The sequence below is a fragment of the Chlamydotis macqueenii genome, chromosome 2, assembly GCF_036417535.1.
Source record: "Chlamydotis macqueenii isolate bChlMac1 chromosome 2, bChlMac1.mat, whole genome shotgun sequence".
NCBI classification, from domain to species: Eukaryota; Metazoa; Chordata; class Aves; order Otidiformes; family Otididae; genus Chlamydotis; species Chlamydotis macqueenii.
The window spans coordinates 79,839,302-79,863,861 of record NC_141557.1 but is presented as its reverse complement, the minus strand read 5'-3'; the positions used below and the strand labels follow the sequence as shown (position 1 = coordinate 79,863,861).

The 24,560-nt window shown below is 36.0% G+C and overlaps 1 protein-coding gene across 3 annotated transcripts in view; it reads right to left on the bottom strand.

Annotated features, from left to right (window-relative positions):
* The window catches only part of CDH10 (cadherin 10), a 98,924-nt gene that overhangs the window by 46,839 nt on the left and 27,525 nt on the right, over positions 1 to 24,560 (bottom strand). For 2 of the 3 annotated variants that reach the window (XM_086741963.1, XM_086741962.1), the window contains exon 2: positions 10,135 to 10,512. In XM_086741963.1, coding sequence (XP_086598089.1) covers positions 10,135 to 10,365 — 231 coding nt within the window. In that variant the 5' untranslated portion in view covers positions 10,366 to 10,512. Of the gene's footprint in view, positions 1 to 10,134; positions 10,513 to 16,821; positions 16,875 to 24,560 lie in introns of those variants that run through there. The other variant, XM_086741964.1, reaches the window with a different exon arrangement.

The following is a 24,560-nucleotide window of genomic DNA, read 5'->3' as shown; positions in this document are numbered from 1 at the left end:
AGTTTCAAAACTAAATGGGAAGAAACAGAGGTTGTTTCTTTACTCACCTATTTCTGGATGAGGAAGAAATAAAGCATTCTGCGTGATCATCTCTACTGCATCATGCAGACACTTTACGAAATACTAGGAATGGCAAACTTCCAAGTTCTTCTACAAAGTAGGTTTTTTGGTTTTGGGTTGGTGGTTTTTCTTTTGTTTGTTTGGTTGGTTTTTTACCACCATAGTTTCACTCTAAAATATTTCAGATCATCAAGTCCTATCCCTATTTCCAACCTTGTTGTCCTAATAAGTATCACTTTCTTGAGAATTATTAAAAAATATAACTATCATTTGGGTAATAAAAATGAATCAGAAGTCACAAAAATATTGGCAGTGAAGGACAATATGATTACCCCGAACTTTACATCAAGAAGAAACCTAATATGTTGATATATTCTCACCACTGCTTTGAGATGTATATGTAGGCAAGTTGAAAGGAAATGTAGGCTCAAAGGAAAAAAATTAAAATTCAGACGCAGAGACAGCACCTACAATTTTGCCTAAATAAAAATGAACCAAGAAAAGTTAATTTGAGGTGTGTCTGCGTTATGTGTAAAAAAAATATAATGCTACCTCCAGGTAGCATAACTGGACTGAAGACTGTAGGAAACAGAAGAAAGGCATAGAGTATCCATGTAAGCCAACATGAATGAGCAAGACTTTTCTACAACTAGGAAACAGGGCACAGAACAGAGGAACAGAATTGCAATTGAGCACTAAGATTTTCTTCAATTTTTACATATTCTTGGAATTATCCAGAGTTTTTACTCACATACATAAATTTTGTGTGCTCAGCCATCTAAATCTTACAGTGCAGGCAGAAATCTTTGCAACTACATAGTTTTCAAAAGTACCTTGTCATGAATATCCCAAAACATGACATTCCTTCTTTCAGCTTATATTTTCCATCTAGATATTTGCATAGAGTCTATTTCATAGAATCATAGAAGGGTTTGGGTTGGAAAGGACCTTTAAAGGTCATCTAGTCCAACCTCCCTGCAGTAAGCAGGAACACCTTCAACTAGATCATGTTGCTCAGAGCCCCATCCAAAGCCATCTAATTATTCACTAATGCCTTTCTAAGTTTTTGAGTGTGTTCAGACATGTAAGTTATCTTGCACTGGCATTTCAGGCAACTGGATGGTCTTTGAATTGGATCTTTGAAATGAGAACGAGACAGTTTCTGTTCTCAGACTTGAAGAGTGTATGAACTCATCTATGGTTGCACATTTAAAATTGCTACAGACCAAAATATGATTAAATTAGAGGGCATTTTTTTTTCCCCTCAGTGGACTAGTTCTCCTTTAACACTGTCAGGTAAATAGCTGTTAAAAGACTCAGGAAAAAGAAATAATTTAGTCTGGGAAAGTAACACTGATGAGCTGGACAATGATGTTTGTTTACTCCTGCAAACAAATCCTACTGCAAAGGACTTCAGATACATTGACTGTAAAGCTTCTTACTGCCTCAAAACAGAAGTCATTGAAGGGTTTGAAAGAACTTGCCATTACAGCCTTTTTGGTTCCCCTTATTTTTAATTATCTTCAAAGACAAAAAAGAAAAACCCTTTTATAAATATAAGGGAAACCTTCCAGCCAGAAGACATTTTAAAAGGGTAAACATCACCTTTTAACTTGTTAGAACTCTCTCCCTCATGGGTATTTTGTTGCTAGTCACCAATTTTCCCTCAGTATTACCCTGGGCTCTTCTTTGCTCTCAGTGTATGTAGGATATTTAAAAGGTCATCTGCATCTGATTTTAAAAAAAAATCAAGAGAGGAAAGAAAAAAACAGCCCTAAAGCATCAGCCATCGAGTTGTTGTTGAAACTTGACTATTTGTACATTTATCATTTCAAACAAGGTGTAGGTCAAACATTTCTAAAAGTGCCCTTTTCTATTATGTTTCTTAATTCCTTGAGTGAACGAATATACTGTGATCAAATGGACTCCACTTTTCCTGAGCTATAGCTTTGAAAAGAAATCATTTCTGTTCTATAAGTTCTTTACTTTTGGGAGTATCTTTTTGTGACAAGCAGATACAATTTTAAAATTCAAAGAGTAATTGAACTGAAAGGAGCTCTAGAGTTCAGACTAAATTACTTCCCTATTTCTCATACTATTTTTAAACACGATGCCATTTTAAGTGCAATGCATAACCATCTACAAACTCTGAGTTTGGAAATCACCCAAGAGAGCTATAACTCTTCTCTGTAAAGGCAACAAAAAGCATCTTACTGGTGATTTTATACCTACTGGAAACATTGCCCGTAGCTTTGACTATCTTCCCTCTAAATGTTCCTGACAACTGATCAATGCTATTGCACTTTGTGTTTGCACAGAGCAGAATTGTCTCTTTTAGAAATTAGATTCAAAATGGCAGATCACTGCTATTGGGATTATTAGGGAAAAAAAAAAAAGTAAAACATTTTAAAATAGTTTCGTCAGAGACTGAGAAAGTCAGTGGCAGGAAACCTACTTCAGTGACTAGTAGGACCATATTGACCCTTCAGTTTCATTATCACTTAACATTTCATCAAATTCACACCAGAACCAAGAATTATTTGTATTGTAACTACTATCGCTACTGTTGTAGACATCTCCTGCAGTCAGAAAAAAAGTCTGACTTAGCTGCAACTTCAAGTGTGCTCATCATGAAAACATAGAAACACACAAAATCTCTCTGACATATTACATCACAGTTTGAGTTCCCAGCTTCTGATTCTAAATTATGGTCATGATACACCTTCCTTTAATCTTCTTCGAAAATAAAAATGGAGTGTACAAAGCCTTTGCATTCCTTATCAACTGTCTGTTAATTCTATCCTATGTCATCCAGCAAAACCCGGTGTCTTGTAGGGATACATCCAGTACAGTAGCCAACAAATAATTCTTTCTTTATGGGAATAAAGACCTGTTATTTCACCAGGTCAGCTCTTTGCCACCAGTACTTTCTGCTGCTGTTTAATAAAGCAAGAAGTCAGAAACTCCAACACACACTGAGCTTTCCAAAGGAATGGCCCTTTTACAAAAGTAAAATACAAACCCTCCGCACACTTCAATTAAGAGTAAATAATTAATCTAAACAGTTATAGTAATAAACTCTCTACTAAGCTGGATCCCAACAGAGTCTGAGAAAGAATTTCATTTCAGCACTCACTGCGAATCAATCAGCCTCAAGGACAATCTTACAGGAAGCTTTTGATGCCTCTGATGTTACGGAAGAGCAATGGTTGCACCATCTGTTTTGAGAAGTCATTTTAATTCCTGTGTTCTGGTCTACAAGAGGAGGTAGAAAAGATCTAGTCCTTCAAAAAGAAAATAAATTAACACATACTTCACTCTGACACTCTTGACCTGTGCTGAAATATCTAGGAGCCTACACACGTATCCTCAAAAGCAAGCTTTCATACCCTTGTCATAAATTTGTGCCTTGACTAACCCTTTTCACTGTCTGTGTGTTAAATCTTACTGAGAAAGAAATAATTTTCTAAATGCTGTTTTTCATTAAGTGTCAATTCCACCAGACTTCAGTATCTTCAATTAAATAAGGTTTTTGAAGATACACAGCTATGAACAACTTTCTTTTCATTCAGTAGAGTTATACCAAAAAAATCCCAAGTGGAAATTGTTAAAGGACAAGCTATCCTCTTGGACCTCGGCAGATGAGTCCTAGACACAGCAGATAACAATTAACTTATTCAGTTTGCAAAATATCTTTTCTTCCTTTCCTTTCTTCTTTCTTGATCCCTGTCATAAGAATTTGCTCCAGCTGAAAATTCAACCTCTACAGAACTTCAGTGCCACAGAGTTGATTCCCTTCATCTGAAAGGGAAGGCATTTTATGCTCAATCATATCTTCACACCAAATATTATGCCTATATATGAGCACTTTCAATTCAAAATCCTACTCTTCAGTTTCTCATGGCACCAAAGGTCTTGACAAAAGAAAGAACTACGGAAAAAAAAACACTCTTCAGAAATCAAAATACAGAAATTTTTAAAGGGTTTGGTAAGTCTTCATCTTACTACAACAGCAACACTTTTTTTTTGGATCTTTTTTTTTTTTTGTCCCACTTGATGACAAACCCTTTGAAATAAAGACAACATGCTCTTTTGTATTACCCTCTCCAAAACCAGTATTTTTGGTAGCTGATGCATCAGAAAAAAAAGTCCATTCAAATTCCTGTGCAGGATGGTTTATGGCAATTATTTCTTTCAGGAAATTATTTTGTTTGATCTTTCCTTAAAATTGATTGTTTCTCCACAGTGACAACTCTATGCACGTCTGATCTTAACTAATCTTTACTCTTCTATATGGACAGAACATGGACTTACAGGAAGATTTATCTTTTTACCTCTGATGTTGCCAAATTCTATGTACAATACTTCTCATTGGATTATGGACTATATGAAGCAATACTAGCAATACTAAGCAATATGAAGAAATACAAGCAGCATTAACTTAAAACAGTATATTTAGTTCCAGTACATACGCACTTTAACTAGAGTATAAACATCTGAGTCTTCCCTACTTTGCATCTTTATGACTGGGTGGTAAGCTGTCCTGGGCTCCATTCACACTTCTGTTACACACTATGCTCTTGCTGAGATGTCTAAAATCAATGTCACTTTTGGGATAGCTGTCTTTCAGGCTTCATCAAGTTAAGGATGTGGACTTCCCTTCAGGTATCAGTTCTGTAGTATATCATCCACAGTGTCAATAGGCACAGACAGTTACTAAAAGGCAAAAATAGGCTATAAACCAGTAACTGTTGTTCTTGAAACTGTGTCATGTATGCATACGTTGTTAATACTCCAAATTCTTTCCTCAGAATCCTGTCTGTATTGGGGTTCCCAAACTGAAAGGAGTTAAATGAGGTTGACATGTTCTGCTCTTTACACTGTCAGACATAATGGGTGTACTTAAAAGCATACAATTATAAATACTGCCAGAATAATCCTTTCTGGTTACAGTTCTGATATGGCATACACAAAATTAAAAATAAACTTATGTGCAAATATATGAAAAATTATATTTTGAGATAGAAAAACACTGCAGTGTAACTAAGAACTTCAGTCTTTTGAAGTACTGAAAAATTCATGTCAGCTGATCCTTTGTTCAATAAAACTATTGTGATAAAAATTGCTGGAAAAGATCACTATCTATCTCAGAAAGCAAAGTAAGAAAAACATCTGCAAGAATGAAAGAAATGGCAAGGAAGAAAACAAAAACTTTAATGTGGATGAATAGTTTATTTGTAAATTTATTTCTAATCGCTATAGATTAAGGCACTGTTGTTATAGAGTAGTTCTTCCTTTAGGTGACAACTATTAGAGTATAATTTTTAGATTTGAAAGAAAAATCTTTTTTTATATACTCAAAATAAGTTGAAGTCAGTTTTTAGCTCAACATATAATCTGTTTCCTTTTGGTTCCTTTGCGTAAAACTCTCCCCGTGCAAATACAATGCTATGATGCTCTTCATTTTGCCTGTGTTTTCTACAGTTTTCCCAAACTTGTCAGAAAATTACTATAGGGCAACTTTATATACTCAGGTCAATCTAAAATGCGCTTGCTCAAATTAGCAACTTTCTTTCTCTAACCAGAGCAAAAAAAGGTGGAAGTGCAGTCTTAACTGTTCCTCAAGTTTCTTCTCAGTTCTGTACTCTTTATTTGCTGTTTTACTTATCTTTACTTATAACTTGCCATTTGGAAACACTTGTTTTCTCTCAGCCAAAGTAGTTCTGTATTTATCAACATCTCTCTTTTTCTAATGCAGATGTGTTAGCCTATTAAACTGTTAACCTTTTTCCCTCTAAAGAGTCTTCTTTCACTCATCATAGCTAGAAGAAAATTATTAAGTATCATCACTCACACTTTATAACTTGGGATCATAAGTATTCAAAAATAATGCAATAAAAAAAAAGTAATCAGCAGGTTTCTGAAGGAGCCTAAATAATTTGAAATTCAGGATGCCCTGCAAAGCTATTTATTTCCTAGGACTTCTGTGAGCAATACACTTTCAAGTACAATAGTATAGTGTTTTGATACAGTTATACTGCTTATTTTGTGGGCAAGGTAAATTTTAATAAGGTATCAATCTGGTTTGGACTGAGGAACTTTGGAACACTTATCAAGCATAAAGTCATGCCTGCCAAGTGTATGAAACAAATATAGGGACTATATTATTATTATTATGACGGGGGACAAGGGACGAGCAACGGATATCATCTACCTGGACTTGTGCAAAGCTTTTGACACTGTCCCACATGACATCCTTCTCTCTAAACTAGAGAGACATGGGTTTGATGGAAGGACCACTCAATGGATAAGGAGTTGGCTGGATGGCCACACTCAGAGGGTGGTGGTTAACGGCTCAATGTCCATGTGGAGACTGGTCATGAGCAGCATCCCTCAGGGGTTCGTGTTGGGCCCAGCCCTGTTCAGCGTCTTTGTCGGCGACATGGACACTGGGATAGGGTGCACCCTCAGCAAGTTCACCGATGACACCAAGCTGTGTGGTGCCATCGACACGCTGGAAGGGAGGGATGCCATCCAGAGGGACCTTGACAGGCTAGAGAGGTGGGCCCGTGCCAACCTCATGAAGTTCAACCAGGCCAAGTGCAAAGTCCTGCACCTGGGTCATGGCAATCCCAGGCACAAATACAGGCTGGGCGGAGAATGGATTGAGAGCAGCCCTCAGGAGAAGGACTTGGGAGTGCTGGTGGACGAGAAGCTTAACATGAGCAGGCAATGTGCCCTTGCGGCCCAGAAGGCCAACCGCATCCCTGGCTGCATCAAGAGAAGTGTGGCCAGGAGGTCGAGGGAGGTGATTCTCCCCCTCTACTCTGCCCTGGTGAGACCCCACCTGGAGTACTGTGTCCAGTTCTGGAGCCCCCAACACAAGAAGGACATGGACCAGTTACAGAAGGTCCAGAGAAGGGCCATGAAGATGATAAAAGGGCTGCAGCACCTTTCCTATGAAGACAGGCTGAGAGAGTCGGGGCTGTTCAGCCTGCAGAAGAGGAGGCTCCAGGGAGACCTGATAGCGGTCTTCCAGTACCTCAAGGGGGCCTACAAGAAAGATGGGGAGAGGCTGTTCAGTAGGGCCTGTTGCAATAGGACAAGGAGTAATGGTTTTAAAATAGAGGGGGGTAGATTTAGATTGGATATTAGGAAAAAAATTTTTACAATGAGGGTTGTAGAACACTGGAACAGGTTGCCCAGAGAGGTGGTGGAAGCCCCATCCCTGGAAATGTTCAAGGCCAGGCTGGATGAGGCTCTGAGCAACCTAATCTAGTTGGGGATGTCCCTGCTCCTTGCAGGGGGCTTGGACTAGATGACCTTTGAAGGTCCCTTCCAATTCTAACCATTCTATGATTCTATGATTCTATTTACAAGGCTCTCAACATGCTTTGGAAATGGCTGTATCATTCAAATGCTAGTGTTAAAATTACAGACTCAAAGTAACAAATAAAAACTGGGAAAGAAGGCAGTTTACTCATTCATAAGCTTGCACTCTTAAATTTTTACTTACTATTTAAATTTTGTAAATTTTCATAAGCACTTCCTTTCTCAACCCCTTGCAACATTCTTAATGCTTTCAATAAATATTTTATAATATAATAATCCCATGTACCCGTACATGCTGGGAACCAACTGACTGGAAAGCAGTTTTGCAGAGAGGGACCTTGGGGTCCTTGTGAACAGCAAGCTGACCGTGAGCCGGCAATGTACTTTTGCAGCAAAAAAAAGGTCAATGGTACCCTGGTCTCCATTAGGAAAAGCATCACCAGGAGACCAAGAAAGATTATGCTTCCTCTGTGCTCTACCCTGGTGAGACACACCTGGAAAGCTGTGTCCAGTTCTGAGTTGCCCAGTAAAAGAGAGATGTGGATGTACGGGAAGGAATCCAGCAAAAGGCCACTAGGATGATTACAGGACTGCAGCAATTTTCATGTAAGGATAGACTGAGAGAGCTGGGACTGTTCATCCTGAAGAAGAGAAGGCTCATCAGGGACATAATTAACATATATAAATACCTGATAGTAAAGAGTGAGGGAGATTAACTCAGTCTCTTTTTAGTGGTGCCAAGTAACAGGACAAGAGGCAACAGGCAGAAACTGAAACACAGGAGATTCCCTTTAAATACAGAAACAAACTTTTCACTGAGCAGGTGGTCAAACACTTGAACAGGTTTCCCATAGAGATTGTGGAGTCTCTGCCTGTAGGGATATTTAAAATCTGACTGGAAATAGTCCTAATTAATCTTTAAATGACCTTGCTTTGAGTGGAGGGGTTGATCTAGATTATCTCCACAGGTGCCTTACAACCTCAGCTACTCTGTGATTCTCTGGTTTTCAACAAGTCGGTATGTCTCTGGAGTATTTTCCAAGTTCAAAAAACATGTGAAAACTGAACATACGGATTATAGAAAATGAAATTTCTGTGTTTATCACCAACCATAGGTGCTAACTGGTAGCCATTACTGCTGACATTTACTTCCACTTCAAGCAAATTACTGTTTTGCATTAACTCCTTGTACCTGTTTGAATATTGCCATGGCATTATACATTATATATTTTTCAATAAATCACATGACAAAAAATGAACATCAACAGAAAATAATTTAAAGAACGCTTCCAGTGTCCTTTATGTATGCATCTGGCATATTGCACAGTTATATGTGCAGTTCTGCTGACTTCTATTGTAGTTTACTTCCTAACCACCTAATTTCTATCACATGGTTGCTAATGGATTTTACTCACTGCAGTTTACTGAAGTTCAAGTAGAGTTAAAGATGAAGAACATTTTTTCTTCATAATAGGCTGCATTCTTCAAACATAACTGAAGAAAAAGAATGCATTATCTTGTATGAAACACAAAACTTTCAAAGAGAAAGTTGAAAAAGAATTTTATAATGAATTATAAAATACATTTTGGTATAGAAGAGGCACTCAGTCTGCTGCTGGTGGGAGAGCTAAAGAGAATCTCCATCCTTTATTGGATGCAGAGGGAAATATAGTAACAAAGGATAAGGAAAAGGATGGGGTGCTTAATGCCTTCTTTGCCCCACTCTTTAATAGTAAGACCAATTGCTGTCGGGGTACCCAGCCACGTGAACTGAAAGTAAGGGACAGGGAGCAGACCGAAGCCCCCATAATCCAAGGCGAAATGGTTAGCAACCTGCTACACCACTTAGAAACACGCAAGTCTATAGAGCCAGATGCGATCCGTGCAAGGGTACTGAGGGAACTGGCAGAAGTGCTCACCAAGCCACTTTCAGTCATTTATCAGCAGTCCTGGCTAACCAGGGACAATCCATTTGACAGGAGGTTAGCAAATGTGGTGCCCATCTACAGGAAGGCCTGGAAGGAGGATCTAGGGTACTACTGGCCTGTCAGTCTGACTCTGGTGATGGGGAAGGTTGTGGAGCAGCTCATTTTGAGTGCCATTGCACAGCAAGTCTTATGAGGTGCAGCTGAGGGAACTAGGGTTGTTTATCCTGGAGGACAGGAGGCTCAGGGGAGCCTGTTTACAACCATCTGAAAAGAGATTGTAGTGAGGTGGATGTCAGTCTCTTTTCCCAAGTAACAAGTGATTGAGCAGGAACAAATGGCTCCAAGTTGCTCCAAGAGAGGTTTAGATTGGATATTAGGAGAAATTTCTTCACTGAAAGGGTTGTTAAGCACTGGAACAGGCTGCCCAGGGAAGTGGTTGAGTCACTGTCCCTGCAGGCATTTAAAACACATGTAGATGTGGTGCTAAGGGACATGGTTTAGTGGTGGACTTGGCAGTGTTGGGTTAACAGTTGGACTGTTAACTGATCTTAAAGGTCTTTTCTAATCTAAACTATTCTATGCTTCTATTATTCTATTTGTCAAAAATATCTTAATTTGTTTCATTCAGATATTTCTGAATAACTTTAACTATTACTATCAACTTAGTGGCTCTAGCAGGACAAATAATATACATATTGCCTGGAAATCTGCTTCTTACCCATTAGAACAAAACACAGAATCTAGAGCTCTGTAGAAATAGTAAGTAAGTCAGGTAAACTTGACCACTATACAGAAATCTTAATGAAAAACCTACCTTGCCTACGTACTGATAATCAGATCCTGTGTATTCCTCTAAAAGAAAAAACTGGTTCCACATCCAGCCTCGCTTCTGGCGATGAATTGCTTTTCCATCATTCCCTGATGCACGTCCCCCGAAACTTTTGGGTCTGAGATCAGGAGTCCTTCTGAACAGCATTTCTGTAGGACAGGGATGCGGCAGCCACATCCAGAGCAGCAGAAGTAATAGGACTTGTTGTATTGTCATAGCTCTCCACTGCTGATGCTTTTCAAGCTGGCCAGCTATGGAGTTTACAGTTTTGTTTTTCTTGACTTGCTTTTTAGGTATCTAGTTGCTGATGCAGCCAAGCACTTTCCTGCAATTCATCTCTGAACTGTACATAGTAACCAAATCCTGTAATTTAACAGAGAAGAGACAATGTAAGTTGAAATGCATTCACTCCCTAGTATTCAACATTCCTGCTACTGTAGCATGCAGATACAAAGCATTGTGACATAGAAAGCAACCTTGTTAGGAATATGAAGGTTATCCAGATAGGGAGAACATTGTGAATATGTTAGATAACTGCTGTCAAAACACTTCCTAAGAAAACTAAGAGTACCCTGAGATAATAAACTCTTTCCCTATTAAAACTTTTCAATTTAGAAACTTCTAAGAGTGTTCTCTATATAAACTGGGGGATTAATATTGCTGAAACTTGCACATTAAATACTGCTGCCTTTGCTTCAGATGTTTTCCACACGATTTGATTTACAAGAATTCCAGTGTTTTATTAATCTTACTGTCAAGAGGACTGAAAAGTCAACACAAAGCAGTTTTAGAAATGAGGAAATGGTGAAATACTAGTTCTCCAGAGTGTTTTAAATGGTAAAAGAGAACATCATACGCATCAGAAGAAATACAACATGACAAGAAGCAGACTTTTAAGTAGAAAAAGTTCTTGAGATGATTTTGCAATATGGAGTGATGCAAACTTAGCCTTAAAATGTAGGAAGTATTTAAAAAAATAGAGGCCTGTTTTGCAAGTATCCTGAATAACTTTAATTTTGGAAAGTACTGAAATTAATCTCATCAAGGAAAGTGATATTGCAGAGAGAAGGCAAGCCTCTCCTAACTCATATTTGTTTTGCCTCCACTTCTTTTTTTTTTTTTTGCTTTGTTTTCTTTTAGTTTTTCCTTCTGACAGAACCATGAGATGTTATTTCAACAAGACAAATTTAGCCAGGATCTCTTCACTTTACTTCCTTCCCAGCATTTAAAGAGTAACAACTATTACTCGTGAGATAATTTCATAATGTTTTCCTTCACTAAATCATGAAAACCTATGATTTATCTTCTTCATAGGGTGTAGCTTTGGCAAATCTTAATCAGGATTTATTTTGGTTGGGTTTTGTTTTTTTTTTTGCATGCCCACAGAAAACAAAATGCATGGATGGTGGTTACGGTTCCTTGTTCATTCTTCCACATGTGGCAGAAAACCCAAGTATAAAAAGCTTCCCTTGTTTTTTCTCCTCTTTTCTTACTTTGATAGATAAGTAACATTGCACACAAAGATTCCATGTGTCCTCTGGTTTCAATAATATTATACTATAGCTCACTATCATCTTAATTTTTTTTTTCAAAGAGAAGCTATGTAAAAATATGTAGAAATTCTTTCTGTGTTTCAGTTGGACAAAGATGTGCTACTTTAGATATTTCCAGTAAGCTTACATTGATTAAAAGAATTTGCAATAAAATTTCAGTGGAAAACCTGTGAAATGTAGTGATTTATCGCAATTAAAAGACTCTCTGTGTGTGCATGCATGTGTATGTGTGTGTTAATAACTGGTTCCTGAACAGATTCAGTTCAGGAACCAGCTTTTGTCTTCAGAGTTAAGTTCACTCAGGAGAATATTTTCCCCTATCCTCCAACATTTGGAAGACTAAAGAACTTTCCAAAGCCATAGCTTTCAAGGACTTCAGTCCGAAGACTATTCACAGTAACTCACAGGTGTTCATTTCCATTTATCTAAATAAATAGCAGATTATCTATCATTTAATTTACCCCTTCTTCCTTTCTCCTGAAACTTTGACATTTACTTGATTTGTAAGTGAACTTTGAATACTACTCAGAACAATCTATTCTAATATAAACAGCTAATAACATATGCTGAATCATATCAGCATGTGCAAATTGTAAATGTGATCTTCCAACTTGGAAATTATTTATCACAGCTCATAGTTCCATTCCTTAGAAATAAAGGTATACTGAGTGAGAGAGAAGGACCATGATTTATTCTTAGATACTTAGAAATGTTTTTTCTTAAAGTCCATAGGAATTTCAAACTTCAAATTTGCTCTTAAGAATATTATTAGTTTCCCTAAAAATTGGAAAGCTATTGTTTGTTTGGTTTTTTTTTTAAATGGAGATATAACATTTTTGTGTGTGTGTGTGTGGTTTTTTTTCTTCTTTTTTCACTTTCTTGTTGCCATCAGTACATATATTCCACTATTCACACATTATTATTTGATGTAGAAGTGTTGTTAAATTCCTCTTGGGAAAGAATGCTTCAATATTAGGAGCTGTTATTGAATTTCCTTCCTGTTAAATTAGGTCAGCAGAATGAAAACTCAGATGAATTTTGTTAAAGTTAGAAAAGTAGCTAATGGACTTGGCAAGCATGGCTGCTTAATGGATGTACGTGCTAGTAAGGTCTTTCCCCTCCCTCGAGACTCCTGTTGGAGTTTAGCTTCCTGCTTTAAATGTAATGAGTTTGATAGTAATTTACACTAAAGCAATAACATTTACCTTTAAAAATAAGGTAGAATATGAGATAAAGCAGACTGAACTAATAAAAATTAAATAAAAAAACCACTGGAATTAAGGAAGTGTTTAAAAAGAATTAGATGAAGCAAATATTTTAATAGATAACTACAGAAAATAGATAAAAGTCCTAGTTCTGTAATGCATTGTGTACTCAGGTTCTGTACTACACTGCCAGAGCTGGAACACTCAATGGAGAAAGATAAAGTTATAATCTTGTCTTTTAATTCCCTGGAAAACTAATTGGAAAAAAAGTCTAAATCTTGGTGAAAATCAGGGTCTGAGAACTCAGCATAATTGTAATAGTTTTGCTGGCTTCAAGTAAGTATTTTTTAGAATAATTTTACATGGCTTTAAATAATTTTAAATTAAACTATTTCACCAGTCTTTCTCAAATCTCTCTCTACCTTTTCTTCCATAAGATCACTTCTCAACTTTTTCCCACAATAGAAAATAAATAAATAAACAAAAAAAATCAAACCAAATTAATTAAAGCTTTCTGAAAACTATCAAATATGTGCAAGGTTCCATATATCTGTGTAATATCCTTCTAAACTGCATTAAACTTACTATGGAGGAACATTGAACCAAACTCTGCTCTCGTTTATACAGATTTTTGTTTTGGAATGCTTTTTAATGAGTTTTCTTGGAACAATCTCTGGTATGGAGAAGATGGATCAATCATCACTGAAGCTATTAATCATTTCACCATTAGCTTTCAGCTTGTTAAACAACTATGTAGTTCTCACTTTCCACAGGTGAATCACTTGTATACCTCTCAGATCTTAGAAGAAAATTTTTAAATGCATCTCCAACAATATGAATGTGATTTCAAATATAATTTTCACAAAATTTGGAAAATATTATATTTTGCTTGCTCAGTCATGCTAACTCCCCTAATAACACTAAAAAATAATTCATGCCATTTGAATTTCATTAGATTTAAGGGACAAGGAAGATGAGCCACGAATACCTTTAACTGATGCACTCCTCAATTAGACTTCAAATATATTGGTTGCTCCAGGAGATATTGATCTTTTACAGCTGAGATTTTATTTCTTTAGCAAAAAAAAATCCTCTTTTTGACTGTCTTTCTGCATTAATGTATAGCTGCTTTTGGAAGTCAGCAGAATTAAATTTATAGCAAAAATTGTAATATGGATCAAAAGCTTGTCTATGTTTTTTTTTAATCAATAAATTTTAGTAATTTTCTGTCTTTCCTGTGAAGAGCAAATTTAAACAGCAAAAAATGTTACTTGGGATAGCTGCCATTTACAATTTCTGTCCAATATTTAACCTTGGTCAAACTTGAACTGAATTTTAATTGTGTAACAAACACTTCAAAAGCTTGTTTAAAGAATGATATTTATGCAATGCCATTTCTGTTTTCACCATTTCTGCTTGTTTCAGTTGGGAGCCATTACCTTTTTACATCTGTAATCTTGTCTTTCAGTCCTTTTTTGCTATATTTATACAAAAGAAAGATATTTTTGGAACTGAAGGTGTTTAATGACAAAATAGTTTAAACTACATTAGAATTTTATGAGGAGAACAATCTTTAATTTTATTACAATGGAAGCATATGTTGTTCTTGTTTCATTCTTGCTCTGCAGAGGTGAAACCAATAGAGCTATTCTTATATACAGCTACAGTGAGAAATTTTTCTTTTTTTCCTCCCCCTTTCTCCAAATCTTTGGTCCCCCTCCAGCCACCATTATAGAGTTACTCTCACAGGCTCTAGACTCTCTTTCAATGTGGCTACAGCCATCAGACATGAGACACAATTGCTACCATTTTGATTTCCTCCTTGAAGTAGGTAGCTTGGTAAGATGCCTCTCTATTTCATTAGAACTCTGACTGGTTTATGATGTCATAAATGAAATTCAAAACTCTGGTTAGGTTTTGAAATAATAGGAATTATTTAACAAGCTAGTAAAAATGGAAGTAGGAAGGCAGCTAATTGCAGAAAAAGATACATTTTCAATGAGCCTCAGAAGATCTTCCAGCTAAGTTAATTTAATTGTTTTAACTTATTTGCCATCTCTTTATCAAAAACAGGAAGAAAGTTCTAATGCTCTAGAGCAGAGTATGATGAAGCAAGTACTTTAAACAGACATCTTTGCAACAGACTTATTCAAAACACCACAAAATATTTCCCTCTGTAAGTGTAACTTACAGGTGTCAGTTATGCCTTAAGGGAAGAAGACAACATTTTTAATAAAGATTTTTAAGAGTACTTGAAGTAAACAAATGAGCTCTTTCAAATAATCAGTTCTTAATGGATTATAACATCATAATTCCTTGTATTATAGATTTATGTTCCTTGCTTTATCTATTGCATCCCAATGAAGTTGCCTAAAGCTGTTCATGATGTAATTGCCAGCTTCTGAACTAAGGAGGTAAAAGGTAAATTGTCAATAAGCTGCTTACTTCATAGCCTCCAGTGGAACACTTTACCCATTGCAGTGACCACATTTTGCGTTATTAAATTATAACATGAATTTGCAAAGTAGTCAGCTATACCTTTGAACTTTAGAACTCAATCCTCTTTATGACGTCCTGTAATCCTTGATCCAATTAGGAATTTGAATAGAGTATGTGTGGTTTGATGCTAAACTAAAAAAAAAAACAACTAACATTTCAGGAATTATGTATTTTAATTAGTAATAGTAATCATATTTTGCAATCGTCAAAACTACTTCACTCAAATGAGAGTTTGTCATATTATTTTCATAGTTCACAGGGACAAAGACTGAAAAACAAGCAGGGGAAACAAAGGAAAAGGAAACACTGAGTATTATAACTTCTGCTACGAGAGTTAAGTGATATTTTAGGCAACAGAGAGATTAGATAGAAACACACCTCATGTTTTATTTTTAGGCGTATTTATATAGTACAAGTCCGAATTGTTATTAAAAAAAAATAAGCTAACATGCACTATACTTATTTCAAAGTGGAAGGTTAAAGATTCAGTCTGCCTTCCACTGGTAGTTCAGTAAATGTCATAATCAAAAAATAGATTAAAATACCCTAACTGGGCATTAACCTGAGGAAAAAGAAAGCATTAATATCACACTCCTCCCACTTCTCCTGCTGTGGGGAACATTGTCTTCCTTCCTGTAAAGATCTCCAGATGCCTCACTGCAACCCTTCCTTGTTTTTCTGAAGGAAGACTGAAACCTTTAGACTTAAGACACAGTGGGACATTAAAAGGATGAACAAAATGCAATAGAAAAGGCAGAAGATATTCGTAAGTTATCTCGCATAACAATTTTGGTTGATCTATTAGTGAGGCTTTTCTGTATTAATTAGATTACTTGGATACCTAAAAATAATTCTTAGCTCTCTGTATATGGTGAATTCACTTTTTCTCACAGCAAGACATCGAGAGTAGTAGACTATTATGATAATTCTCTACTTAGACATTTAAATTTACCTTTGTCCCTAAAATTTTGGGAGGCAAGTTATGCATACAGCAGTAACAAAGTGGTAGGTGACTTGTGAATGTGCGAAAGTTGTTTGAATCTTTATCATTTCTATACCCTGTGAGGTCCTCATAATATTTCATTCCTTGCTGCAACCTATTTTCCCTTCTAGATGACTCTTTCCTATCCAATTATATATACTGAGTTAACTTTCACAGGTCTTCATAGCTACCCAGTATTTTTCCACATAATTTGGATGAACAATTCAAGAGATAATTTATTAAATTTCTAGAGCACATTAAAAAAACCTCCAGAATTCTTTTTTAAAAAAACACCACCCACCCCCAAATCCCAAAATTAATATTCAAAGTAGTCCCCCCAAAATTAAAGAAAATATCTGAAATGTACAGGATATGATTTAAAAAAAAGAAATGGAAAGATCACAATAGGCTGGACAACGTAGGAAGAAACTACCTAGACACAGTTCTGGAGAAAATAATGGAGGAACAGGAATATAACAGTTCTAAACAATCTCAATATGGTAGATTTTTTTTTAATCACTTATCTTAAAAAAAAAAAAAGAGGAAAGAAGATATGTAAACAGGAATATTATTCTGAAGAAGTATGAAATAATCCTTCCTCTCCACTCAGCCTCATTTCAAATGCTGTGTCCAGGTTTGAACATCACATTATCAGCATGTAAACAATCTGAAACCAGGTTAGCAACAAAATGTTTAGGGAAAAAGTGTTATTTTTGAGGAAAGAACAACTATACCTATTTGCCTAGTCTACAGGAAGAAAAGAAGATGAAGAAGGTGGTAAGACTGCAGTTTACAGAAAAAGAAACTTATTTGAAAGTAAGAAATTATTCTCAATGTGTACCACAGATAGTAGAAGCAATTGATTCCAATCACAACAATGATGATTTAGGTTAAGCATGAAGAAAAATTTCCTATATATTTGCAGGGGTAGTTTTCAGCTAAAATGAGATATGATTGAAGCTTTGGAAGAATAGTCCGAGCAAACTACTTTCAGAAATGTGCTGCTTGCTGCTGGTGTGAGACCAGAGGATTTCCCAAGATCTTTTCAAGCTCCATCCTGTAGAATTCTAGCACATCTTTTTCTATGTCATTATTCTCCCTCATTATGTCTTCCTACCTCTGGTGCCACTCTTACCAGTGGTCATACATATGAATATGTATTATTCGTTCCAGCTTAACCCTATTGTTTTCCATTTATCTGATTTCATCTCAAAGCAGCTGTAGATTAACTATTGTGGGTTGAAAGCAATTTAAATTCTCTTGCTTAGCAGTCAGCATAGCATGCTCTTCCAGATCAAATGATATAGTCCTAGCCACACAGTTCCCTCCCATTTAGATAAGGTCTGTGGCAGTCCTCTGAGTCTCCATCCATAAGATTTTGGAGTTGCATTTATCTATCAATTGTCTGCTATATTGTTCCAGGCAGACAGTGAATTTAGCTTTTTCCTACTCCACTGTAAATTCATCCCATGTACTCCTTCCTAAATGGTTGTCTTCTTTGTGTTTAGCCCATGGCAATGCTGCCTTTTAAAAAATCCACATTCTATTCTTAGCATAGTTTTTTTTCTTTTATAAATAAGGTAGTGCTCTACTTCGTTTACTAAAAAGAAAAAAAACCAAACCTAGTTATAGCTTTTAGTATTTGATTATAGTTTCTTTTTCCTTTCTTTCTTTGTTTATTTAATAATAATTAAAAAACACCTCTCACACTTGAAAAAAAAAAAAAAACCTGCTCTGATATTTTTCATGCATGCTAGGAGAATGTGAGAAGCGACTGATGGTGAAGAAGACAATGGCCCATTCTGATGGGAAGCAGGAAATAAGAAGTTCCAGATTGTTTTCTTCTCCAAAGAAGTATAGAGTAGGAGGAAAACAGTGATTTATTAGAGAAAGTACATCTATTCGCATCACTATAACATGGTAATTTAGACACAGGAGTGTATACTAAAGAGATTTTCTTAAAATCTCATTTTCTTTTTCGTACTCATTTCAGTCCATTTTTGACAGACCATGATTTCTCCAGAAATGAAAAGATCAGAAAATTCTCTCTGGGTCTTGCCAAGAGCTAAAACTAAGAGATCATTGAATATCTAGACCTGGGTACTTAATATTCTTTCTGCCTGTACTGAAGAGTTTTCCTGAACAGGGTGAATTGTAATGAATAATGCTGAACAGTTACAAAAAAAATACATTATTTTCCTTCAGGGCAGGTGGAATTTTAAATCTTCTAGTCTTTGTTATCCAATGCTTTCACCTGCCAGCAAACTCCAAGTCTTATTAGAGAAACAGAATAAGCAGAGAAGTGTGTCCAATATCTAAAAACTCACCATAATCTCATCAGGAGTTTATATCTTCAGCTCAGGCTGAAACCTTACCACTTCAGAAAGCGGAGGCAGTTCACTAAAGCATAAAGAATTGGGGCATTGAGAGGCCGTGCCTGCTTAGAAAAGTGTGTAATTTAATAAAGTGTTCATTGATGTCTATACAGTGGCTCCTCAAACTTGTGTTAGTGCCTGTGCCTGCAGCATAGATAGTCCCATTCCTGCTAATTAAATGATAGCAAAAGGATTACATTCATTCTTAGTAGACAGAAAGAAATGGAAACAACCATTACTCACGGAAGCTCACAGTAGAAATATAAAAGAGGATCACATTTTAGGAAAGTTTGTTAAAGCGTATGATTTTATCACTCACATTTATTGGAATAAGAGTGTAGGTAATGAAAAAGGCAATTTATTATTCTCAAAGTCTGTAAATATTATATTTTGCATTAAAAAATAAATGTTGAATGACAAGAAAATGTATTTGCAATGCATTTGAAATTTTTTTACTATAAGTATTTCTTAAAGTGCTTGGAATTTCACCTTGTGTTTAATTCCTTTATAATTATTTTAGCATATGAGACAGTCCTGCTGTGCCTCTTTCTATTATTCTCAGTTTATATAGCAAAATATAAGTCCCTTTATGGGGTGACTGCATTTTGTTGGGCCAGGATAATCTGAAATTACAAAAAAAAAAAAAAAAAAGAAAAAAGAAAAAAAAAGGTAGGGAGTGGTAATATAATTTATTATACTGGTTTGCTATTGTTGGACAAAATTATCATAATTTTTTAACCATTAGTGAGTTGGAATTATAGAGCCTCATTTCTAACTTGTTTGTAAGTTGTTTTAAATGTTAACTCATGACAAGAAACCTATTAAGAATATATCACATATATGTATACTATATAATAATCTGTAGCCTTTTGTGCTTTTGTGCCTTCCTTTTAGGCAGTGTAAAATTTTATATTGCCTGTATAATGTGAAACTATCTGTTGCACGATGGATGGATGATGATAGGAGCTAATTAGAAGATCACAACTTATTTTTTTAACAAACAGTCCTTGCTTTAAAACAGTACACAGCAGGCTGCAACTGGCAACTTTTCAAAATTAGTCCTATACCAGGATTAACTATAAAGATCTCCAATTCACATCATTTAAAAAAAAAATCACCTTTTTCACTTATCTCAGTAATGAAATGGATGTGTCTTGACTAGTTTTGAAAAGAGAGATCTGCTCTTAAGTAGCTCATCACCCTTACAATAAGGCATCACATATGAGCATGATGGACATGGGTCAATTAGAAACGTAGGAGGTAAGGAAATTTTCTCTTAAAAATGCTTCTGTGTACTGTAAAACTCCACCAGCACTGTAATTCTACTGACACTCAGAAGGCTCTTCACACTCAGTAAACATCCTTTATATGTATACTGGCACTGCTGTATAAGAACATAGAGGTAGGCACTGATCAGACAAATGAAATTATGTGTATTCTGACCCTGGGCTCCACACTTGTATCAAGACTGTTCTGAATACCTCCTGCAATATATATATATATATAGTTCTATGCTTTATACAAGCTCTGTTACTGTCTCAGTCTTTGACATAAGAGAGATTAGGTCAACACAGCAGATTCTATTGGACTAGCAAGCTTAGCTAGAAATACAAACTTGTGGATTTCAGAAACAGTCTCTGAGCAAACCTGATGATATTAAGGAACATGTTTGTATAGTACAACTTTTTTTTTATGTCTTTCATGGTTGCTGGTTATGCAGACATGTATATGCTGGCTGGCCGGTTTTCTACACGCTGTAGTTTAATGGTTATTTTTTTGTGTGTGTTGACCATAGCATGTGAGAAAATGGTAATATGGGACTATTACAGAGATAGTCTGAAGATAGTTACTGAATTTGTGGTGAAACCCTATAAGGAAGTGCCTACTTTTCCCGTCCAGATGTCATTTACGTAGAACACTACTTGATGAAACAAATTCTTAAAAAGTATTATTTCAGGAAAAAATAAATCAGCATGCTGAAGAACATACTCACCTCAATAATGTGAAGAGGAACTCCCCCACTCCTCTGGAGAAATAGATAACTGAATGGTGGGTTTTTTTTTTTTGCATAAGGTAGCATGTTTCACACACTATGCTGTATGCTTTTTGGATAAATACATGGGTGGAAATCAGAAACAACTTTGCTCTGGAATGAACTTGTACAGGTAATTGGTGAAAGGCTATACCCAGCTGCCACAGGAGACACATTTTTTTCAAAACAGTGATTCCATGTCGGATCTTTCACTCCTGATTTTCAAGAGAAACCAACAACACCTTTCAAAGATAAACTTGGAGCAGAACTTCAAAACTCAGCTGGAAGCCAAATGGACTTAAATGGGTTTCTGATTTTACTGAACTTTATAATCTCTCTCCCTTCCCTTCTAACCCCCTGTACGTCTGCAAGTTATAACCTCCCTAACTCTCTCTTTCCTTTGAGAGCTAAATACCTTTTTTTTTCTCTTCAGCACCCTTCTTATACCAGTCTGTTTAATTGGTGACAAATATATATATGTATTTCTTTAGAGAGTTTATGTAGCTGATAGCTATCTGATTAAAATCAGAAAAATTGTCCTCAACAGTTTAGTCTTTAAGTCCACTTTACTATTACAAATTTTTAAAAAAGCCTCTATGCTTCAAGCACCTTATTTTTTTTTCCAAATACAACCAGACAGAATACGAAAATATTTTTACTTTATTAAAAAAGCTATACTGCATCTGTAAGTCCTTGGATCACTAGTGACAGCAACATTAGCAGTCTTTGTGGCATTCATTACTGTTTCATCCAAGATGCAGAGATGGAATATACTCTTTTCTATTACTCTACAGAACATAATATTGATATATCATTTTATTATTCTAGTCTGTTATTCTAGACTGAATGAATAAGAAAGTCAGGCAAAGACAAAGTGGTCACCTAAGATTGCAGAGCAAGTATGTGACAAGCAAGGAGGCAAATTGCATCTTTTGAAGTCTCAAGGTACAATACATGTGATCTTTCATTTATTCTCTTCTGAGAGGCTTCTATTCTGCATCCTGTACTTATTTACCCTGTTTCAAGCTTGTTCGATGAGGTCATCAAGTTTATGAATAGGACCAAACTTTCTACTAGTCAAGCGAAATCATTCAGCTGCTCAATGAGGGCTGTGTGTGCGGTAGACAAGAAAAAAAATAGTAAGGTCATACCTGTAGGATAAAGCTATTCTCTGAATAGCTATAAATACACTTAAATTATTGTAGGTGTATGACTCAAGTAATAGAGCATTGACATAATTGAGTGTGGACTGACAAGCAACCACAAAATGGACTAACAAGCAGAATTGCCTTAGTCCATAGGAAGACTAAAAATGTTTTACAAAAGTTTTCTATACTATTATGTGAGACAGAATGTGCAGACCAAGAAGTGTCTATATGTTTCTTTCAAATATGAATAAAATTAATTTAAGACTTGGTGATGGCTGTCATTAAAGTTTGTGAGACTACATACGAAAAGATGAAGTTGGTAACCTATTAAAATGTAAGTATCAAGGACTAATACATAATAGAAGAATGAATCATACAATGTAAAAAGAACTATTAAGAGATATACAGGAGACACATCGTTCTCCAGAAAAAAAGTTGCTGAAAACGGAAATCATTGAAATAGTAAATACTTCCTATGTACAGGTGACCAAAAACTATCTGCTTTGCTGCCCCAAATGAAGAAACTTGTGTGTCAGATGAAGTATTGAGTGAAGTTGTGTGGGTAAGCATGAGCAAGCCTCGTCTTCAACAGATGTGAGATATGAGGCAAATTCAGGAAGCCGTTTGTAATTACTGCTTGAGGGGTTGTAGTCTGAAGGTCTAAGTGTGGTTAACAGTGTTTGGAGAAAGAATAGTTAAAAATGCACCTATCGGCAAGCAGGATAAAGCAGAGAGTGAAAGGAAAAAAAAAGACTGTAGATAATCAGAACCCTTTGTTTCTTTATCTCCTCTTCCACCTCCAAACTTTGCTTAGCAGCAAATTCTGAAGTAGCAACATCCATGGTGAACAGCATGACGATATTCCAGAGTAATAACATTTGCAAGGAGAGGGATCAGGTAGCAAGAAAGAAAGTAACTCTGACTCATGGTACAATTTAAAAGGAATGGTTATCCTATATTGATCTTTGTGCTCATTTACTTATTTTAGCTTGGGAAGTAGAGAGCTTCTAGGATAACTGGAAAGTGAACTGACACTTCCAGTGAACTGGAAAGTGAACTGGAAAGTGAACTGACAAAATGATTGGACTTAAGAAACCTGGAATAAGACTATGCAATTATGGACAATCTTGTTCTTAAAAGAGGTGTAAAAGAAAGAAAACAAGAGAATGTCTTGGAAATTTCCAAGACCTTGGCATTCATCTTAGATATTTTTCTGGTGGTCTGTGCAGACAGCCTGAATGAGGAAAGATGACAGACAGATCCTTAAGAAAAGTCTACTGGATCTGAGGTTTTGAATTTAAGTTTTTAATTTATTGAGCTGGCCACAGTGTATTAAAAAAAAAAAAAAAAAGAAAAAAAGAAAAAGAAAAATCTTTACCTACCATTGTATTAAATTCTCTTTTCATTTCCCCCATTTTTTTCTATATCATGGCATCAAGCCCACTAGGTGTTATATGTGGGTTAAACATTGTAAAATACAAACTTTAAAAATTCTTAACGCAAGAAAGGAGAATTTTTTTTAAAGGTAGAGGTGGTTTTGGTTTGGTTTTTTTCTCAGTGTATTTTCTCTCTAAAATGTGACTTTATTAACTCCAAAATTTAACTCCAATTTAAAAATTCAGTACAGATGTCAGCTAATCAGGCAGAGATGTTAACAGAGGACATTCCTCTCCAGAAGACTGTTCTGATCACCAGGTCATAGGATCTCTCACAGCCTCTCTCACTGAAATTATTCAACACTGTAGACATTTTCATAGCTGGTGAAACACACACATTAAAAAAAAAAGATAAGAGACAATGACAGCTGCCCAGTAGTCATGCCATTCAGGAAGGTCTCAGAGGAAGAAAAATCAAAGCCAGGCAGAATATTACATTGTAGTGGTTGCTAATCTACATTCTGGCAATCTCTCACTGCTCTTGCCTTCTGCTTGCAACATCAATTAGTATCTCTAGGAACCACACAAAAAACCCTGTATAAATCAGTGTTTGCATGAATACTTTCCATGGTGCTAACATATTCTGAAAACATGTTTTGAGACTTGCAATGCATGACAATAATAAACCAGAATGCCTCAATTCATTTCCCCATTGTACTGAATTTGGATGGGATAGAGTTAATTTTCTTCAGAGTAGCTCATATGGTGCTCCATTTTGGATTTATGACCAAAACAGTGTTGATAAAACCTGGATATTTAACCATTGCTGAGCAGTGCTTACACAGCATCAAGGCTTTTCTGTTTCTGATGCTGCCCAACCAGCAAGTAGGTTGAGGGTACACAAGAAATTGGGAGAGGAAGTGGCTGAGACAGCTGAGCCCAACTGACCAAAAGGATATCCCACATCATATGATGTTGTGCTCAGCAATAAAAGCTGGAGAAAGGAGGAGGAAGGAGAGACATTCAAAGTTAAAGTTATGGCATTTGTCTTCCCAACTAACTGTTACATGTGATGGAGCCATGCTTTCCTGGAAATGACTGAACATCTGCCTGCCCATGGGAAGTAGTGAATGAATTCCTTATTTTACTTTGCTTGTGAGAGTAACTTTTGCTTTCCCTGTTAAACTGTCTTCATGAGTTTTCTCACTTTTGTCCTTTCCCTTCTCCTCTATCTCACTGCA